Consider the following 22,465-nt stretch of genomic DNA (forward strand, 5'->3'; position numbering starts at 1 on the left):
CGTCTACTGCAGTGTTGAAGTTGCCGGGATCTGAGTGGCTTGTAGCGACTTGAGGCACTGCTGACTCCAGAGGAGTGTCCGTGCTACAGTTCATGCGATTAAAATTAAATGAATGTATTTTTTATTGTTTTTGATCAACAGCTGACTGTAAATAACATAAAGGATAATAAAAAAGACATTATTCTTTGACAATTGGATTGCGTGGATTTCGCCTTTAGACACACATTACATAGAATTAGTCAAACATTACATAGAATTAGTCAAACCAAACTTTTACTTTCAGCACGCAGTGAAATGATCTTGGCGGTAAACTTCTTCGCCACTATACTACTCAATCACTGATGAGAGAAATCTGAACATTTACCAGCAAGAGACATCACAGACATTTCTAGTTGCATAGCGATAAATTTGGTCTCATATGGGAGTGATTTACTTGCATTGTAGACAACAGAGTTAAAGATCACTCTTGGGATTTAAGAATCAATATTGACATTGTTCAAAAGTAGATTGTGATGAAATGGAAAATGTATATTTTTACGCTGCCCTACTGTCCTGTCCTGTCCAGACTACAAGTGAAACATTAACCAATGTGACATTATAATGTGTTATCAATCACTATATGCCTCATTCTATGAATTAAATACACATGAGATTAGTAAAAGATGCTGTTTTAACCACTTAAAAATGATTTAAAGTAATCTATTTGCAGTACGTAATATATAATTTGTCATGTTTACATACTGCATTCATGGCGTTAACACTAGCGCGCTATCCGTGTTCATAATATGCATAGGTTACAGTCTGTTATTGTATTTGATAGACTTTTATAGTCTATCAAATGAATCACATGACATGATCTTGGAAAATATCTCTACGCAAAAGATCGCACAGATGTAGTTATGTTTGCCCCAGCCCGGCAACTCTGCTCTCCAGCGTAATCATTATTACAGGTGTTCATGTTGACGGATCTCAACTGTTTGAAGAAATCAACTGAGAAAATGTTGCCATCAAAGTAGGTAGGGCACCAGGTCATACACACAAACGATTTGGACTAATGGCAGTAAGAAGGTGTTTAACAGCTGGTACGAAGTTTTCCTTAAAATTTGCACTGGCAAGCTATTTCGAACCACTGCAACAAACTAAAAAACACCTTCTTTTTGGCCAAATTTGTTTTTAAATGTCACACTCAGCCTTTCTTTGATTCTGCTAGTATATTGCCACCTTTACAACCTCTTTCTCATTCTTTCTCTATTTATCCTGGAGTCAAGCCCAGAGCACCAGAGATGGCATTGCCTCCTCCTTTCCCCTTAATTATCATATCAAAGACACCTTTTGGAATCTCTATGGCTTTCCAGGCCCAGTGATCCCAGAGAATGCCATCAATGAAGATAAAACCACCCATTTATTACACAACACAGTCTGGCCTTCTACTAAACTGAGTTCTAAATAAAAGTTCAGGAGGGGTATGTTAATTTAATCCTCAATGCAGGGGTATATAAACAGCCTTACCTCATTGCTGTGACAATTCTTTCAGCATTCCTTCACCAACCCAACTCCACCTCTATTTTTAGTCACTTTTAATATGTATTAACATTATAGTAATGCAGTAGTCCAATGGGGTATTTATAGAGTTGAGTCACATACACGAACCCTCCATTATGGACAGCAAGCTACAGTAAATGTTTACATTTTTCTCACTCAAGGATTATATCAAAATGTGAATTGTGTCAAAACAGACATAAGTCAGAGCAACCTTGGACTCCTCAAGAGAAAATACATTTAACTGCAGCAATGGCTTCTTACAAAGTGTTAAAGAAGACTTCTGCACTTTGTGCTACCACACTTCACACCTCCTCGCTCCAGAGTAATTGTCTATTTTCTTGTTCAAAGACTCAAGAAATTTTTTTTTCACACTTCACAAGTGGGAGATTCCTCTTATTATCACAGTCTGTTTAAAGAAGTGTCAAGGAAAGTGTGTGCTGTGAAGAGAAAAAGACTGCAGTGAGAGGGAGATGAAAATAGACAGAGAAAAGAGATATTGGACAATGAGTCACTGCATGTGCCTCAAAAAAGAAACAAGGCCACACATAGATATTTGGCAAACTTTAATCTCAGAATGTATTAGAAACACAAAGGGCCCAGGGACACACACAACGTATGTGATTGTTATGTGTTAATTGGCCATTGGGACACATGGAGTTGTGTGTGAGCACATGGGCCCCTTCTCTGTCTCTCTTCTATTCCTATCTTTCTTTCATAGTCAGACCCTCTCTCAGTTTGTAGATTAAGTGAGCAGGTGGTGAGCAAAAGCACAACGATGGACAGCCTCATCAAAAGAATACGAGACAAAGATGACAGACTACACATTTGATGTAAGATTTCAGATGTAATAAGGCCTCTGCACTGCAAACTCACCATTATAATAACAGGAATGAAATTATAACAAATTTGATACGATTGAGTTTTTGCAGTTTAGATTTATTTTTTTCTTTTGGCTTTGGTCATTGTAAAGCTAAATATCTGTGGAATGGAGTTTGTGTTGGGTTTAGTTGGGGTATTACTGGCAGAAACGATTAATTTTAATTCCATTCAGACACTTGTGAGCAGCAAAAAAATAATCCAAACAACACAATAAATTCTAACACAAAGGTCACATCTTAAACCAGTTTTCTGGTGAATAGCAGCAGAACTGCAATTTTTTTTTTATAATTTCCTTGGAGTCTGATAAATTACCAAATTTAGGATTCTACTGTTATAAATTTTTGTTATATCATGCAAAAAATCTAATCCTATTCTACTAAATTGTGCCTGCCCACAACTGAACTAGCATTATATAACTGTTGCTTTTTTCTGTTTTATAAACTGAATTATAAAGTGTATGACAAAGGAAATCAACCAAGTATGAGTCTAATTTATGTAAAATGAAGCTAAAATAATAAGTGTAAATTTAATATGCCAGTGAGCTGAATTATTCACCAGTTTAAAGTCATTAAACTTAATTAACCCGGGGAGAGAAACTAACATTCTGTGTTATTGAAAGAGACTTGTTATTTATCCTAAAAGAGTCATTTAACAGCTTTCCATGTTTATGGATTTGTTTTTGGATGCAGTCGGTTAATAAGTTGTCAGAAAGAAACAAGCCATTTGCTATCACTGACACCACAGGGTAGTAATGCATTCATCTGATGCTGACAGCTTTTCAACAGCCATCAGGTTTTATGGTGTGAATATGTATGAGTGAGATATTTACATTCTGACATTTTGTTATGAAACAGCCCAGCACCTCCCTTTCTTTAGTTTGTTACATCTGCGATCAGTGAAGTGTGTTTCTGAGCTACAGACCCCACAATGCCTCTGATTTACAGCCTTGCAGGGCAGTGACCCCAACATTGGATGAAACCCCAAATGGCAGGCCACTTGAGGCACTCAAAGTGTTGTCGGCTGTATAAACAGAATGGACTAAGAGGCCCACCTCTGACACGAGCTTTCTGCCCCCATACAGCTCTCAGAGCTCCCTCTGTGTTCATATCTGCCTCTGCCTTCATATTGGTATCCATCTACTTCTCTGTGCATTCGGGCACCATCCATTCTTAATGTCCCTGGTCTTTATCCCTGGGGAGTAATTGTGGGGGGTCAGGGTTAGGCAGGTGCAGAGCCAGGGAGTGGGACTGAGAGAAGAGTGGTGGGCGGTGTGGGTGAGCGCTCTCCGTCTGTCACCCTGCTCTGTTTCTTCCCTGCAACCCCCCCTGCCCCATGTTGGATGCCGAGTGGGCCAGGCTGACAACTGTAACCAGGATAATGTAAAGCTGTAAGTGTTTTTAACCCACAGATCTAGCACCTTCACCTGAGATGTCACTTTCTTTGTGATTCTTTCACTCTCTTGACTCTCTTTATCAACTATTGTCATGTTAGTACAACAAGCACACGCTTGTAAGGGGTTACACAACACCAAACTGAAACAAACAGTAACAAGAGTAGAAATCCTACCTTGTCAAAAAGAGACTTCCATTGCTGAGAGAAGCATTTGTGTGACAGAGAAAGAGGGAGGAGAAATGGATGAGCACAAAGGTATAACTGAGAAAGTCCTTTGATGCACTTCAACAAAATTACATTACATATGAGGCATTTATCAATGTGATCATGGTCACTTACGTCCTCTGGAGCAACAGGAAGGACATCGGTGCTCTCCAGCACCTCAATCTCTTCTCCCTCTGCTTGAGCAGCGACTGCTGGGGATGAGTTCACCATAACCTCACTGCCCCTCTCCATCCACCCAACTAATGATTATCTCCTCTCAGAAAGTTCTGTCATGACCCTTGCTCAGGTATAATCCTTTGCATGTATCCGATCCGTGTTTTCAACAAGAGCACTGATCAGAGATATACTGCCATTATTACAGGTGTTCTGATACCAATATCCTGTGGCATGATAGTTTATCCCAAAAGAAGTGGGTACGTAGAGTTCCTCCTTGCTTCCATATTTCATTACAGGATTACAGACGTGTTTTCGATCTTTAGGTTTCAGATACTGTAAATCCACAGGGTGTCACACATCGATATACGTTTGCATTACATTTTTACACACATCAGTTCAGCGTCTGTCCTTATCTTAAATCAATCACCTGCAAAAGAAACAGAATTACTTACAGCATTACTGCTTCCTGTATTAAATATTATCATCAAGTGTCGTCCCTAGCTGAATAACCGGTATCTCACCAAACAGGATGCGATCACACGATAAAGCGAAATGACCACGGTATTTTAAACGGAGGCTATAATATGCTGATTGTACAACTGTAAAACCACGCAAGAAAAATAAGATAAAATGTGATGCGATCCGGAGATGGAAAGCAAGTGATAATTTGTGGTGCGTCATTGTACCTTGCAGAAGCGCGCGATGGTAGAAACTCTTGCCAGCATCCACAGAGCGCTTTGTCAAAGTTCACTGTGACCGAGCAGAGCGCAGACAGCAAGGGGAGGTAAATGAGAGGCACCCGCCTCCTCTCACTGCTCATAGTGGGCACATTACGAGCCCTTATCTCAAGTGATGGGAGGTGAATGCGGATGCACGTGAGGAATATCGCTTTTTAGTATCCTAAAATATCAAACCATTGGTTTGGCTAACAGTGTATACATTTATAACATGTTAAACACATGAGATCACTTGCCCCGATCTGACATGAAAAATACCCTGAGAATAGTTTAACCGTTCATTTAAAAGAGTCATTATACAGTTGACCCTTGCTGAGGGTGATTTTATTGTGTTGACTTATCAACCAAACAGCTATAACAAAAATGATGTTTAAGTTTTCGTTTGGAGGACAGAATTCACAAAAATTATTCTAATTTAAAGGGATAGTTCACCCCCAAATGAAAATTATCTCATAATTTACTCACCCTCATGCCATCCAAGATGCAAATTACTTTCTTTCTTCTGCTGAACACAAATTATGAATTTTAGAAAAATATTTCTGCAGGTACATACAATGCAAGTGAATGGGTGCCAAAATGTTGACACTCCTCCAAAAAGCATATAAAGGCAGCATAAAAGTAATCCATACAACTCCAGTGTTTTAATCCATATTTTCAGAAGTTATATGATAGGTGTGGGTGAGAAACACATTAATATTTAAGTTCTTTTTTTTTTGCTTGAAATTCTTCTCCCAGCCCATTTGGGGGCGGTATGCATGAAGAAAGTGAATCACCAAAAACCCAAGAAGAAGAATGTGAAAATGATCTGTTTCTCACCCATACCTATCATATCGCTTCTGAAGATACTGATTTAACCAACGGAGTCTTATGGATTACTTTTATGCTGACTTGTGTGATTTTTGGAGCTTCAAACTTTTGGCACCCATTCACTTGCAATTGCAGAGCTGAGAAATTCTTCTAAAAATCTTCATTTGTTTTCTGCTGAAGACAGAAAGTCATACACATCTGGGATGGCATGAGTGTGAGTAAATGATAAGAGAATTTTCATTTTTGGGTGAACTATTCCTTTAAGAGGGTTTTTGAATTAGGTCTTTAAAACCAACATACAAAACCTCTCCTAGAGAAAACACAGATTTTTGTAATTGGACTTCAGACTTAAAACCTCATAATTACTGAAATATAGCTCTTATAACAACTAGCTCCAATTTCCCCTATTTAAAGTGACAATGCTAATTTTATAACAAGCTGATTTTCAAAATATTCCAAAGACTAGTTGCTAAGGAGAAGTGATATTACATTATATAAACATATATCGTAACATATCTGTTTATAACATCTCATAGGCCAGCCATAAAGCAAAGTGAAATCAATATTTCTAAAAATACCAGTGCATGGTACATGAACAGCTATAAAAGCCTAAAAAGGACATTATGATCTTCAGTAATTACAAACTTTAATAATGTAGGCAATACTAACAACTACATTTTTAAATGTAGTTTTCAGGGTAATGTCAGTAAACACTGTATTCTCCTCTTTCCAACAGTACTGTAACTATTGGCATTGGTCCTGAGGATGTATTTCTATGGTAACGTATAGACTAGTTATTTATAGTATAAAACACACCTACTCAAGTAGAGGGAAGAATAGTGGAGGCTATTTTCATGTTTGTTTTTAATACAACTTTTAAAAGAATTATATACATATATATACAGTGTGTGTGTATATATATATAATTCTTTTAAAAGTTAGATTAAAAAAATCTCATCCTTTGACAGTTTGTGCAAAGGGACAAGATTCGTTTAAAAAAATCTAATTAATTTCATGATGTGCCAATTAATAAATCAAATTAACATCACATTCACACATACCGATATTAGTTGAGAAACCCCAAATATATATTTAAAAGTTAATAAAATGCGATTTATTTAAAGTATGGTTTTTTTTGTTTTAGTACAGTGATGTCATCTTGTATGTCAAAAGATCGAGGAAAATTTTATTCTTTGTCATGACCCTTTTAAAGCTACTCAATGTAACATTGTTGGTTAAAAAAATAACAAAATGTTATTAATGAGAGGGTGTAACAAAAATCAATCTTCCAAACCATGTCTTTACTTCACCCAAACACACTATAAACCTATAATAATGATTTATATTTTAGAGATGTCGGGACGGATTCCACGGGAAATTGCATACATACGTTATTCGCCCATGCGTGTTCACGTGTTCAGGTCATATCCGTATACAGAGAAAATAAGCTCCGGCTACTGTAGAGCTATAGCTAGTATGGTGTGGGAGTAGCGTGAAGCTGAAAGTATGTTGTCACAACAAACGAGAAAAATGTACCATGGATCATTCAAAACGGCAAACCTCTGGGGAATCACCGGTTGTAAAAACAAAGAAATCCCGAACAGAGCAGAGTCCGTAATAAAACCCGAATCAACATCGGCTTGGCTTTTCAGAGGTGGCAACAACTCCGAGATCTGAAAGGATTTAAAAGCAACCCAGAGATGGCTTTTTCTTACTCAACAGGTAAGATATTTTTTTGATATGGTTTATGTATAGTTGTGTACAGTAATCACACACACACACACGTCTGTGTAGTGAAATACAATAATTATACTGTAATCGGCGCAGAACTTTTCACTTGCTAGCACACGTGTATTTTTCTTTATAACGGCAATAATGTTTCCAGTAAGTCAAAACAACAGCATAAGATATGGCACTTACCTGCTCAGATGACATTTTCAGGTATATCCTTCTTTTCCTTTCATTATTTATTTATTTGTCCATTCGCTCTGATAAGATGTCCTGTATCCAGTGTACACCGGTGCCTCGAACCATATTCATTTGCGCAGAGGAGCAGAGCCGAAGCACAACTTATGTCATTACCAAAACAATGTTCTTCTGCAAGACGCATGCAGTTTTATTTTTTAACTGCTAGAGGGCCAAGTTACATAGTGTAGCTTTAAGTGTAGAATAAAGTTAAACAGGAGTGATTTAACTAAGCTTAATGAGGTTCTCAACAGAAATGAAACGCTGTTACACATGTTCATTGGTGATGAACACTGATAGAGCAGACCTATGCTACAACTAACCCTGGGCTTGGCACTACGTTTAGTGGCAAGCAGGGAAGACTAATTTCTTCTCAGAAAGAGCTTGTTGCAGTTCCATATTTGACCACAGGTTTCCATTGGAAAAATTCAGGGGTGTTGTGGAGTTCTGGTGGGCAGCAGATTCTGTGCACCACATGATGTAGTACAGAAGTCGGGAACCTGTGGCTCTTTGTTAAAAATCAAGTGGCTCGCCGGGTGTCTCACCATTCACCAACACATGATCGTTTAAAACTTTCTAGAGATAATTTTACAACAGAAAGTGTGGGTGCGATTGCAAAGCTTGAAGTCTATGACGCTGTTTTGATTTCCTTCCGAATTTGTCGTACACCCTACTCCTGGTGAACAAGGTTTGAAATGAACACCTGCCAAATGCGGATTTTTCATGCGGAGTATTTTGCTGATGTACCAGCCACTGTGGAAGGCGACCTGTAAGACTTCTTGGAGTGATATATTACAAGAAATTAGACACAAAGACACGCGTTTGATGAAACATAATTATATTTTGAAGAACAGACGAAAGAAAAGCCGCCAATGCGTGACTGATTTTATATGTGCGCAGTGAGCTCCGCTGTTCACGAGTGCAATGAAAGCGCTTCTCCAAGACACACACATGCATAGAGTTCTGGGCCTCGTTTCCCAATAACTATTGATCTTAGCTGTTAAGAGCATTTTCTACTTTTCACTTTTCAATTGTATCCATTTTAAATAATCAAAAATATTACAGAACATAATTAATAATAAACAGACACTGTTCATGAGAATAAAAATGCTGTTTATTAATATAGGCTGAAATAATCTCCATACCACATGGAAAGACTTCTTCGGTGCAAGTCCTCAACGATCACATTCTTTTAAAGGTAAGGAATTTTTTTTTTTTTTTTTAAAAGCCAGCAACATTGTTAAATATCAGTACAGTCAAGTTCTTAATATGTCAACAATAAGGAAAAAATAAATCCCCATTCCCAATCCCACTTCATTACAACCTATCCCAACACTTCAATGTCATGGACTGGCATAAACCCACAGTGCTTGGTTGATGATGATCATTGGTTGATAGACACAGGGCATAAGGATTAAAATAAATGCTTATTCACATGAAACCTCTTACAAAGATACTCTAAACAAGTATACGACAACCCCAAACATTATATATATATATATATATATATATATATATATATATTATAAAAAAAAATCCTTGTAAGAATAGCATGTCTGAACATACACTCCCCTAAAACTTGTGCATAGATTCTTAATCCTTTCACAACTTCTTTCCTCACCATTTTGTCTTAAAATCTAGATGGAGTGTTTACATGGACTATTTTCAGCCCATACTTGACTAGTAAAAACAAATCAGGAAAAAGTTCAAGTCCTAGAATGTGTGTTCTACAATTCTCAGGCCTTTGCATACAGGCCTCTGAATTTCCAAAACAAGAAAAGACAAGAGGATGAAATACTGAGTATCTTTTACTGGACCTCGCTGAAAATCATCAAAGTTAAAAATCAAACAGTGGCAGGTCCTTCCACAACTTAACCAATAAACACAACTGTATTTGTTTGTAACGCGATAGATAAAGACACATTTATTTTAAATGGAAAGTAATCTACTTCAAGAAATATAGCACATATAAGATCATTTCAAATCTAATATTTGGTAAATGTGTGTCTGCTATGGATTAAAATTCAAAAAGACATTTTTAAATCCATAACCTTCAGTGCTTAGAGCTGGAACATCTTTTTTCCCCTCTTTTATTAATTAAATTGTTAAAGTCTCATGATAATCATCATTATAACAGTGGAACTGGAACTCTGGACCTCTAATCATCCTGAGTAAAATTTCCAAGTCCATTGTCAGTGCGCAAGATGGTGACAGAAACATTTTGCTTTACAGAAACAAAAATGTAAAGACATTTAGGCATCAGTTAATCCAATAGCAATAAGAACAACAATGTAATTCAAAAGCAAAATACAACAACACTGAAACAATCCCAGAGTTCAGCAAGTAGCATACATCTTCATTTGAAAAGGTTTATTTATTTTTTATTATTATTTGATGGAAGCTGTAGGGTTTCTTACATTCATGTAACTCCTTTTCTTTCCTATTTTTTTCTTTCTTCTTCTTCTAATTTTAGACAAATCACTTTGTAAATGGCAGGTAGATTTTTAAAATGAGTCAGAATGTCAACTAACTCGCATCTGGTCATCTTTTCTGTCTATCCATGAATGTAACATCTGCTTCTCTACTCTTTCTTACTATGGCAAAAGTTCAGATTTTTTAGCACAAAAAAAAAAAAAAGAAAAGATGGAATTATCTCACAATAAAAGCCACTATGAGAATACAGTTTTACAAGTTTGAAACATTTTAAGAAAATAAATCCATTAAGTCCTTGAGTAAACATTCAAATATGAATTGCCATCATGTCCCCTGCTTTTTTTTTATTTATTTTTTGATGGGTTGAGCCAGGGATTCTAGATAGTAACCATGTCAGAGTTTTCAAAACACATAAAACAAAAAAACAAACAAACTCAGAAACAGTACAAAAAACGAAATGGGTCACATCTGTAGGTAGTCGTGCCTAACAAGAAGCAGTATGATTAGAAAGCACACATACAGAAAGAACCATTCAAAAAAAATCATTTAGAAGTAAAATCATTTTTTTGTTTTTTAATGTGAAGAATGTTAAACATTACAAGCATGTAATCAACTACCTTAGAAGGGTCAGTCCCATACAAAAATTTGAGAGAGAGAGAGAGAGGGGAGAGAGAGGGAGGGAGAGTGTGAAAAGAAATTCACATTTTGTTATTGGCGCAATTTAATTCAAGTATTGGTAAAGATATTCCTCTTGATATGTTTATGATTTTTCTTTCTTTACCTGGAACAATATAAATAAATATTGTTCAGAATTGTGGGTTTTAACATAATGACTGCATGTATATGTCATTAAATTTAGGCTAATACCAACATGCATTCTTCGATAAGTTTTGTTCAGGTCTATCATCGATCAAACCTTTTCCATTGGGCAAATTCTCAGAAGACATATTCTAAGGATCAAGGTCTATTGCTTATCTCAAATTACATTTTTCCCAGTGGTTTTAAAAGGGGATTTAGAGATCTGATAGCATTTTTCTACATTAGCGAGCATGATAATACACAAGATAATGTTTAGCTGTAGTTATAGTTTACCCATGCTGGTGTCACCAGAGACTTCCTGTGATGATTGACTGTTTGGAATTACAGCCACTTTGTGGTTCACTTTCAGTCAATTGTGACCGAGTCTGGAACAAGGCAGTTACACACACAGGCAACAGTGATTCATAGCCTGTTGAAATGACTTTTCCCAAAAGGAAAAAGGTTAATTTATACAGCACAAAGGCCTGAAAACAAACTGAGATGGTTTGAGATGGAAATGTACTCTTTAGGGGCCTGTTTAGTTTTCTTTTTTTTCTTTTTCTTTTTTTTAAACAAACAACAGTTAATACAGCACACACAAAAGGCACTCCAGTTTGCTGTCAACCTTCAGAATGAGGGAAGGTTAAAGCAGCAAACAGGAGGTTATAACAGTAAGAAGTGCAGTTTTAAATGTTACGGAGATATTTTTTTTCCTTCATTGTTTATATGTTTTTGTCAAACTTAGAAAAAAGATATTAAAACGCTACTTAATTTTTGGTATTCAAAAAAAGTACCAGGGATTGTTCATTACCTGTAAGCCTTGAATCCCCAATGCTATTAAAGTTCTCACATTTTTTTAAAAATTTTTTTTTAAAGGATTTTTCCAATGCCAGCAACAGGATTATCATGATCAGCATGAGTTCTTATTATCTAACAAATTTTCTCTACCCCCTTAACCCAATCCCACCTCAAACACACAAGAAACTTCAAAGTGCCTCCAAACAGAAGTGCTCTTAAACAAAACAAGACATTTGGACAAGAAGACATGGAATTTCAGATGTGGCCAAATTCAGTCAGAGATGTCACAAGTGTACTGTATATATAATTGTATACATTGTCACGTGAGACCATGAGGGAAAAATTGCAACGCAACCAGCAGCAGAGAGGTAAGATACGCAGGTCCCATTTATAAACAAACTTCAAAATCTGAAAGTCTGATGACTCTGCAACAGTCCCTTTTCAGAAGGATTGAGAAGACCCATAATAAGCCATCATCCTAATTTTATTGCCCCACTGATAAATATCCTTTTGCATTTCTTTAATGAATACTTTGTAAGCCTTATACAAGCTATTTAGTGCATAAAACTGCTTACAATGATAATCTTCATTTTTATTAAACATAAATTTAGTATATCTTGTCATGCCCTGAGATTGTATTGAAATAAGATTTATCAAATTCAGCAGAATTAACACACAGGCCTCCCCAAATAAAACTGTACTGAGTTGACTTAGTGTCAGACAACATCCCAATTTTCATAAGGATGACAATGGCCTTTAGTATGCAGTAAGGTATGGGAGGACTGTGAGATGTTTAAAAATTCCTTTCAAAGCCACAGATTGGCACTATGTTTCACAGGGCAGACATTACATGCCCATCTTCTCTAACTTTGCATAGTAACAGCAATGACTGCTGTAGTTAAAGAGCCAGTGGCAGAAAGAGTCTGTCCATTGAAACACTGCTCAGACAGGGCATCATTGAGGCCACAAAAGAGAAAGTGGAAGTTAGCAGCTGAGTTAGAGGTGGGACACCCAGGGTGAGGTTACATGCGCACAGACACACGCATATCAATAAAAGAGCCCCTATTCTAAATGACCTACAACACTATAAGTAATTTGAAACACTGTTAACAACAAAAATAAAAGACTTTTGACATGTCATGAAAGAAACAAAAACCAAATATGTCCCAAAGCATCGATCGTCGTTTGCATTCGTAACACAGGACAGGTACACAGAGGCACCTTTTTTTGCAGGCAGTTAAAGACCACTGCATGATGACCAACAGAAAGAGGAAAAAAAGCTCAGAACACATAACACAACACTGGCTATTCCAGAGGAAGTGAGTACGTACGCAAGGGCTGGTCATTACTAAGCGAGGGTCTTCTGAGGTGTGATGTAATCCAGAGAGTTTTGGCTTTAGCTGTGTGGCTAGGAGCACTAAAATCACAGGAGGGAACATTCCAAGATCCATAGCTAAGTGTTCACTACACAAAGATGAATGATGATGATGGCAAGTTCTATATAATTTAGACATCATTACTGTCCTTTACTGATTTCCATTGTACTAGGTGTGTGGAGTGAGTTGTTGCTATGGAGAATCAAATGTTCCCCAATCCATATCCACAGTTCACAAAGAGGCACCAAGACACCACACAGCCAGTCAAACAGGGTCCTCCCCACACACATAATCCAGATGCCTCCTCCTCCAGACAAAGTAAAGGCTTACGACAATTTCAGAGTAACAATAACATTCACTTTGATAGAGGGGGAAAAAGTTCAGGTACAAAACACATACATTGCAAGTTTTTTTCTGATTGTAGAGTTTTGTCTTGTTCTTCCCTTCATTATGAAATTTTTAGTTTTTTTTCCACTCAAGTTTCTTGACCAGAGAGGAACATTAAACAAAAAGCATTTTGAATACCAGTAAGGTTAAAAAAAAAAAAAAAGAGCTAAAAGTTGCCATAAGAAGTCTTTGTAATTTGTTTTGTATATATTCGCTCCATTATCTGATTTATTGGCTTCATAGATGGAGCATCACTCATGAAATAAGTGCTATGATAATACCCCATTAAGAAGAGACATAGAAAATGTAAGTGTCTTACGTTTGCACCAAATGCAAGGATGTCTTATTATGTACTGCATTAAGAGAAACCCTTTGTATTTGGTATTGTGCCTGACTCCCGTGCCATGTCTCTCCGCTCTGGACAACGTTTCTGTTTTGTGAATAAGTGGCTGGGAGACTGCAATCCCATACAGCATGTCTTGTCAAGTTTCAAACCACATGGCGCGATATCAAACAGTTCCTCCTTTTTCCACAAGAATACCGAACAGCCAGTAAGCCAGACGAATAGACAGGCTAGGTGGAAAAATGAGTCCAAAGTTTAAATTCTTCAAAAGTCTTCAAAAAATTCTTACGTTTCAGTAAGCTTCAGTGTGGACGGAAGAAAGGGTCTCTGGCTTCTATTGCACAATGCATCAGAATGAGTTTTCTTCTCTCTCTTGTATGTCAATAAAATGTCCGACCAGATACACCAGATAGTAACTGAATAACTTTTGACTGATTCAGCACTGCAGTCCATTAGGTACAATTAAAAAAAGCATCCACTGAGTGTTAACAGTGATTATGTACTCGCACACATATTCTTGATCAAGTTCCAGCAGACAAACATTCATTCATCTACATAAAAACTTAACATTCAGCTTTTTTTTAACAGAACACTTATTTCGAAAATGGCGCAGGTAAAAGAAATCATTGAGCAGTGCAGCTCCCTTTTGTAAAACTAAAAGAATAATAGAAAAAAAGATCATTTGTGATTAGTCATGCTGACAGGCCACTGCTTGGAGTTGTTGTTCTCATTTGCTCTGGCCAGTTTGCTGGCTCAGAAACAGAACTGTGCAAGATACAAATAATTTTTTTTGTTGTTGTTGGTTTTAATAAAATAAGAGTGTCTGATGAGGACCTGGAGAGAGAGAGCACTTGTGGCTAATATAAGTTCTGAAGAAACAATGCAATCTCTAAAACGTAAAGTACCAGGAATAATCCAATCAGTAGAAAGGTGTCATGAGGTCTCACTGTGCCTGTGTCGCTTTCAGAATGGATGCCTCTTTGATGGCAACACTTTTGAGCAAAAAACAACTTTGGAAATAATCAGAAAAGAGCACCCAAAGGCTTCTGCTTCTATTGATTCTTGCTTCTCAAGGTATCTGAACACTAAGAACAAGATCCACAAACAAAACAAACAGTTTGAAGAAATAAAAAATAGAGGACCAAAAAACAGCAGTTGGAGGTTTGCAGCTTCATCTCAACATAATCCTCCTTCATTACAGCTCCAAGTGATTATCGCCACATTGATTCGCTTGGGTTTTGCTCCATTAGGTCTCTTGACTTTGTCAGATTATGATGTCCAATAAAAAAAAAACCTATATGTTCTCTCCGCTCAGCAAGTCTTCCGGGAGCAGAGTGTTAATTGGGATTGGACTTCCGATGACCCTGGCGTCATCTCCATTTGGGGGAGCCCATAAACTGGAGTACTGCTGCACACCACCCCACAGCAGGTCCCCTCCATTTCCAGTGCTGTTGTTCCCACTACTACAGACTGCCTTGGTACTTCCTCCACCCCCACTCCAAAGGCCTGTGAGGTGGCTGGAAGCAGGGTTGCCCAGCCGGGGTTGATTGGAGCCTGGTGCTGGGCTGGCCTGCCAGCTGTTGGGGGTGGGAAGGGACTGGCCCTGTGCAAAGAAGCGATTCACATCCTCCTCACCAGCAAACTCTGCCAGAATGGTAGTGTTACCCAGCACACACCTTAAGAAGTAGAGAGGCATTCAAGTATTAAACATTTTCCCTTTATTGACAGCACAAAATAGCAGTATGAGAAAGACGTGATTATTAAATACACGCTTGACTGAAGTGCATTGACAAGGTTTAGGAAAAATGAAGAATGACTGGAAGCTGTTCTGGGGCTTTCGCCAAATGAAATCAGAAAAGAATGCAGCAGAAGATGGAAAAATGGAGAAAATTTGTTTGGTAAATCGGTTTTAGTCTTACATGTGCAATGATTTCTGGGCTTTGGCGGCCTCCTCCTTGGAGCTGTAACGTACGACAGCATTGCCTTGTGTCAGGTTCAGATGGAAGGTAATGAGAGGGCCGTGCTGCATGCACAGAGTCCGCAGGGTGGAGCCGTCAATCTGATATACACAGAAACATGTTATAAAGTTAGTCTATTGGATCTACACATACTGTACACTGTGTAATAGTGTAACATGGGAGTGCATTTTTTATTTTAACATTTGTATTTAACAGCATTTAATTTGTTTTTTACATACAAACAACCTAACAACCCACCTGACTAAAAGTTACTTGCAAACCCTATCAGAAGTAAATAAATAAATAAAATAAACAACTAGTACACACAAATAGTTACATACAGTTTGTAAACTCATGTGGTACTATCTATTTGAGGAAGGTTTACAAAATTATGTTTTTACAATATGAACTAGTCTTTGCTCTATGCACCTGAGGAGTAAGGTTCCTCAGCACCAGCCAGCTGCTTGCCCTGCTGGCACTGTCAGTGCTCCAGGTTCCCCCTTCTATGACAGATAGAATATACAGACACATCTTAATACATCAGGAAGCACATTTGGCAGTTACACTAAAGTCTTAACTTCTTTCCATGTTCATCTCTTATGTAAACACACAACTTCAGACAGAGAGAGCGGGGTCTGATCATAATGTCAGCCACATTACAGCACGTCCAGGAGTAGTCAGGTATGTTGCTTTGCAGGTAAGTACAACACTGGTGGACTGAAGATTTACCTGAGGAGTAAGAGCTGCGCCAGCCCTGGCTGAGGCCGAGTGAGTTTCCACCCCAGGTGGAGGATGGCTTGGTGTTTGTCAGGCCTGGAGGGGGACGAGAGGGGGCACTGGAGTTACGTGTCCCAGGGGCAACTTTCCATAACTCATGAGACAAAGAGGCCTGCGTGTGAGAGATGGGACTAGGGGACCAGGTGGACTTCATTTCCAAGAGTTTTCCTAAAGAAAAGGACGAGGGGAAGAGAAAGGGAAAGAAACAAATCAATAACAGCAGCAGCTAAATTTACCTTCCATCACTGCCTGTATCACTCTAAATCATAACTCCAATCTTAAGATGTATTTCAGAGAATTCCTCAAATGCTACATGCACTATAAATCCATGTTTACAGAGAGACACACAACACCTGTTTTAAATAAACGCCTGTATTAAAAAGCTACACAGTTGCAAATATTGTTTATGTCTCTGACAATGATCTACATTGAAAAAAAAAAAAAAAAACTATACATTTTCAAAATAATAGAGAAAGAGGGAGAGTGCAGGTTTAAGAAAAACACAGTCTGACACACTTGGGACTTGGTACCTCTCAAAGTTTAAAGATAGGGGCAAGATAAAGGTTGCAGGTATGCAGGTCTAGGTGACTGGAGTGGGCCATTAAAAGGAGGGCTGTACCTGCATTGTCCTCACTCAGAGTCCCACTTTGAGTTGGGGATGAGGCTATAGTAAGTAACTGTCTCCAGTGGAAAGCAAAAAGGGGCAGTTGTACTACGTTATACTAATGTCACTAATACAAATCAGATTTTTTAAAAATAAATGTTGACATGCTTTAAGCTTGGATGAAAAACAAAAATATATATTTAAGCGTTTAGTTTTAAAAGTAAAAAAAAAATAAAAAAATAAGAACTCTCCTAGAATAATATGGTCCAGCTTCATTTATTAACAATGGTACCTTCACTATCAATTATCCCTCACCTCCAGTCCTGTCACGTAACAGGTAGCGGTTCACATCCTGTATGTTAGTGTTGATGGTAGGACCACTAGGAACACTTCCTGGGGTCATATTGGGGTCATTCTCAGGGTCAATGTTCTGCAGACCTTTCCATGGCACCCCAGGGCAGAATTCTGATAGAAAACAAGACCACTATATATGGTAAATTATGTTGTATTTAAGATGGAGATAACAATAATCTGAAACACTACAAACTAAATTTGTGCAGGGTGCAGATTGATGAATATTCCTAATAACAAATGTTCCCTCTTTTGTTTTTGTTTTTGTTCCTGCTGAGCAAATCCTATTTATATTGGGCAGAACCTATGGCCACCTGAGCAGAAAATTATATGCAGCTGAAGTCAGAAGTTTACATACAACTTAGCCAAATACATTTAAACTCAGTTTTTCACAATTCCTGAAATTTAATGGTAGAAAACCTTCCCTGTCTTAGGTCAGTTAGGATCACTACCTTATTTTAAGAATGTGAAATATCAGAATAATAGTACAGAGCATAATTTATTTCAGCTTTTATTTGTTTTATCACATTCCCAGTGGGTCAGAAGTTACATACACTTAGATAGTATTTGGTAGCATTGCCTATAAATTGTTTAACTTGTGTCAAACATTTTGGGTAGCCTTCCAGAAGCTTCTCACAATAAGTTGCTGGAATTTTGGCCCATTCCTCCGGCCAGAACTGGTGTAAGTCAGGTTTGTAGGCCTCCTTGCTCGCACATGCTTTTTCAGTTCTGCCCACAAATTTTCTATCGGATTGAGGTCAGGGCTTTGTGATGGCCACTCCAATACCTTGACTTTGTTGTCCTTAAGCCATTTTGCCACAACTCTGGAGGTATGCTTGGAGTCATTGTCCATTTAGAAGACGCATTTGTGACCGAGCTTTAACTTCCTTGCTGATGTCTTGAGATGTTGCTTCAATATATCCACATCATTTTCCTTCCTATTTTCTGAAGTGCACCAGTCCCTGCTGCATCAAAGCACCCCCAAAAGATGATGTTGCAACCCCCATGCTTCACGGTTGGGATGGTGTTCTTCAGCTTGCAAGCCTCACCCTTTTTCCTCCAAACATAATGATGGTCATTATGGCCAACCAGTAAAATGTTTGTTTCAACAGACCAGAGGACATTTCTCCAAAAAGTAAGATATTGGTCCCCATGTGCATTTGCAAACTGTAGTCTGGCTTTTTTTATGGCAGTTTTGGAGCAGTGGCTTCTTCCTTGCTTAGCAACCTTTCAGGTTATGCCGATATAGGACCGTTTTACTGTGGATATAGATACTTGTCTACCTGTTTCCTCCAGCATCTTCACAAGGTCCTTTGCCGTTGTTCTGGGATTGATTTGCACTTTTCGCACCAAACTACGTTCATCTCTAGGAGACAGAATGCGTCTCCTTCCTGAGTGGTATGATGGCTGCGTGGTCCCATGGTGTTTATACTTGCGTACTATTGTTTGTACAGATGAACGTGGTATCTTCAGGCGTTTGGAAATTGCTCCCTAAATTGAACCGGACTTGTTGAGGTCCACATTTTTTTTTTCTTTCTGAGGTCTTGGCTGATTTCTTTTGATTTTCCCATGTCAAGCAAAGAGGCACTGAGTTTGAAGGTAGGCCTTAAAATACATCCACGGGTATACCTTCATTTGGCCAATTGCCTAAAGACTTGACATCATTTTCTGGAATTTTCCAAGCTGCTTAAAGGCACAGTTAACTTAGTGTATGTAAACTTCTGACCCACTAGAATTGTAATATAGTCAGTTAAAAGTGAAACAATCTGTCTGTAAACAACTGTTGGAAAAATTACTCATGTCATGCACAAAGTAGATGTCTTAAATGACTTGCCAAAACTATAGTTTGCTAATATGAAATCTGTGGAGTGGTTAAAAAATTTATTTTAACGACTTCAACCAAGGTGTATGTAAACTTCTGACTTCAACTGTATATATTGCTTCATGTTTTTTTATTATTCAGGTGCATAGTCATAATAATAAAGTAGCCTAAGTACTAAGTAAACTAAGAACATAGTAGGCTAATAACAACAAACAAATACATAAAGAGCAGTCAGTGGCTTTCTTTTCAATATTCCTGTTTGATTAATACTAACAATAGACACCGGCACATCTGTTAGGCTGCATTAGTGCAATTTCAATGCAAAGTCTTATGCGCAGATCTAATATTTTCACATCCCTGATTTGTTGCACCTGTAATACTCATCGTGAATAATAATGTTAATACAAATGTTTTAAATCACCAATATGCTTACCTGGAGGCCAGTTGATATTAGAGCCACTAGATATTTTCTCACTGGGACTTTTGCCATGTGTCCAGCTCTCTGAAGACACCAAGGTGCTGGTCGGGGATTCACAGCTTGACATAAGATTGTATGGGCTGAAAGAATTCACCATTTCGGTCTTTCTGACAGGCACATGGGACTGAACAGCAGAGATTGCACCTTAAACAACAACATTTTCCTTAATCAGTATCATAATATAAAGACTTAATTAATAACTTCAAACAATCATTAAATATTTAGAGAACAAGCAACATAATCTCATATTGTGCTGCCTACTTTTTGTACTGGTATTTTGCATAGCTAAGGAAATTCCATTTTCAAAGACATCAAGATTACAGGCTTGAGCTTTTGTCCTCAAATGAACTGCTGTGGTTTGGCTGGAATTGCTGTTCAGGCAAGGTTCACTAAGAACAAATGCCAAGGATGGATAACATTTTACAAGGCTCTGCTGACAGAGAGAATCAAACAGAGAGTGACTCAGTGCAAAAATAACTCTGGGATGTCTGCAAACATTCCAATTGAGAGGGAGTTTAGTCTATCCTTTTTGAAATACACAAATCTGCAGGACAGGTATTGTGACTCAGTGTCAGGAGTCTTTAAAACAAATTTAAAAATTTTAAGATGTAAAAATGTCTTATGCCTGTCATCACATTACAGATCAGACTGAGTGACTTCTGTATGCGGGAACACAAACCCATAATAAGTTTGGAGCAGTGGAAAGAACTGATACCGTGCTTATTGAGGTTTGTCTCCATGTGTTGAGTACCAGCCGTCAGGGAATCTATGGAGTTTGAATGAGTCCACTGTGAGAGTCGCGACTGAGGAGGCTGAGGTGAGTCTTTCAGAGACAGACTGCCCACCTCCATACAGTTTACATTCGTGGTCGGGTTCAAGCCAGCTACAGGGGGCGAAAGAGACGTCGACAGAGAATGAATGGGATTAAAAGCACATGATGCAAAAAACGTAACTACTTTAATTACAAACTATAATATGACCAACTACTCTCCAAAAACACACAGCAAGCATGTGCATTTGCGTGCAGGTGTATGTCTTCATGTAGCTTGTTCCCTTACAGAGTGAATAGGGGCTGAAAGAGTTCAGAGAAGACTGCTGCTCTTTGGTCTGCATGTCAGAAACAGAGAGGCCTGAAGTCTGGGGGTGGCCTGTGAACATATCCAGGCCTGCCTTGCCAATGTTAGGGTGCAGGCCTGTATGAGAGGAGGGTGGAGGCTGCTGCTGCTGCTTCATGAGCAGGGCCTGGGCCAGCTGACGCTGGTGCTGCTGGATCTGCTGCTGCATGTTTGTGATTGTACGTGCAACCTGTTAGAGAGAGGGGCAGAGATAATCATTTTTATCATCATGTCAATAATAATTTAGTGCAAGCATAAAATATTTCATGGTTTGCTATTTACTTACTAACTGTACAAACATCCCCTGTGACTCAGGGCCATTTAAATAAGTGTGTTCAAGTGTGTGTGTCGTACTTGCTGCTCTTGTTGTTTGATTGGACCAGAGACAGTACGCTGAGCCTGCATCATTTGCTGCTGAATCTGCAAACGCTGATACGCCTGACAAAAGGAGAAAAGGAGACAAAGTGAGAAAGAAAGAAGATGGGGTTGATATGACGGGAGAGAACACTAGCATTTTTCACTCCCCAAGGACATGCCAGTGGGAAGATGACAATTGCTGTTATTCATGTGGAAGCCGAAGAGAAGAAGAGTAAACTGTGCGACTTACCACCTGCAGTTGTTGTAGTTGGTACAGCAGGGTCATTTGTTGAGGGTTTATTGGTGAGGTTAGAAGTGCAGGATTCAGTCCAATGTTTTTTGCCGCAAACTGTAAGAGCTGTGCTTGAACCTACCAGACCAAAAAACAAAAAACAAAAAAACAAACAAACAAACAAATGCTGTTTTGTACATCAATGTTCCAAATGCATAACTGAAGCTTTTTGAAGTTAACATGCAGGCGTTCTCAACTTGAAATGTTAGGAGAAATTGTACCTGAGGGGTGAGATACTGAGGCACTTGAGCACGAAGATTAGGCTGGGCGGAGCCAAGAGGTGGCACTGGTGGCTGAGGGGGCGAGGCCTGCTGCTGCATGACCCGAGTTTGTGCTGCTCCATTAGTGCCGAACATTCCATTCTGCATCTGGGAGACAAAGAGAGATGAAAATAAATAAATAAATAACAAATCTAATGCATATACAGTATATACTGTAAAGGTTTGGATGCACAAATTGGCAAATCAATTCCAGATCAATTTCAGCAAAAAATAATCTGAATCTCCTTTACAATTTAGTGCTGATGTCTGAGAAATGAGGGTGCTTTTTACATTGGCCTGAACATGACATCAAATTATCCTAACACATTAAGAGTTTAACAATAAAAAATTTCGGTGTTTATGCAGCTCTTTATAAATGCAGAAATGAAAAACCCAATTTATGCCAAGTTGGCTTAGTGGCTCCTTTTCCAAAACACTTTTTTGAATGATTTTTTTAAATTGTGTAACCTTCACTTCAAAGTTAATCACAAAACCAGGCTGAGTTCGGAATGACATACTACTCATTCTGCTCTTACTACTTCTTGCATATTAGACTATGGCAGGACTATTATGGCAGGAGTATTATGGTAGAATGCAATTCCGAACTCAGCCC

General features: G+C 38.2%; 2 protein-coding genes across 8 annotated transcripts in view; both read right to left on the reverse strand.

Moving 5' to 3' along the window:
* Positions 1–4,963, reverse strand: part of LOC127449022 (rhomboid-related protein 3-like) — a 111,783-nt gene extending 106,820 nt beyond the window's left edge. The window contains exons 1-3 of one of the 2 annotated variants that reach the window (XM_051712101.1): positions 4,881–4,963; positions 4,153–4,621; positions 3,988–4,011 (exon numbers count right to left, since the gene is read on the reverse strand). In XM_051712101.1, coding sequence (XP_051568061.1) covers positions 3,988–4,011; positions 4,153–4,269 — 141 coding nt within the window. In that variant the 5' untranslated portion in view covers positions 4,270–4,621; positions 4,881–4,963. The remainder of the gene's footprint in view (positions 1–3,987; positions 4,012–4,152; positions 4,622–4,880) is intronic. The other variant, XM_051712102.1, reaches the window with a different exon arrangement.
* Positions 4,964–8,799: 3,836 nt separating this feature from the next.
* The window catches only part of tnrc6c2 (trinucleotide repeat containing adaptor 6C2), an 88,122-nt gene continuing 74,456 nt past the window's right edge, over positions 8,800–22,465 (reverse strand). For all 6 annotated transcript variants that reach the window (XM_051712019.1, XM_051712015.1, XM_051712018.1 and 3 more), the window contains 11 exons: positions 21,814–21,960; positions 21,551–21,670; positions 21,298–21,381; positions 20,887–21,133; positions 20,544–20,711; positions 19,784–19,972; positions 17,493–17,642; positions 16,526–16,741; positions 16,226–16,299; positions 15,758–15,897; positions 8,800–15,514 (listed from right to left, as the gene is read on the reverse strand). In XM_051712019.1, the coding sequence (XP_051567979.1) occupies positions 15,133–15,514; positions 15,758–15,897; positions 16,226–16,299; positions 16,526–16,741; positions 17,493–17,642; positions 19,784–19,972; positions 20,544–20,711; positions 20,887–21,133; positions 21,298–21,381; positions 21,551–21,670; positions 21,814–21,960 (1,917 nt within the window). In that variant the 3' untranslated portion in view covers positions 8,800–15,132. The remainder of the gene's footprint in view (positions 15,515–15,757; positions 15,898–16,225; positions 16,300–16,525; positions 16,742–17,492; positions 17,643–19,783; positions 19,973–20,543; positions 20,712–20,886; positions 21,134–21,297; positions 21,382–21,550; positions 21,671–21,813; positions 21,961–22,465) is intronic.

The sequence above is a fragment of the Myxocyprinus asiaticus genome, chromosome 12 (genome assembly GCF_019703515.2).
Source record: "Myxocyprinus asiaticus isolate MX2 ecotype Aquarium Trade chromosome 12, UBuf_Myxa_2, whole genome shotgun sequence".
Taxonomy (NCBI): Eukaryota; Metazoa; Chordata; class Actinopteri; order Cypriniformes; family Catostomidae; genus Myxocyprinus; species Myxocyprinus asiaticus.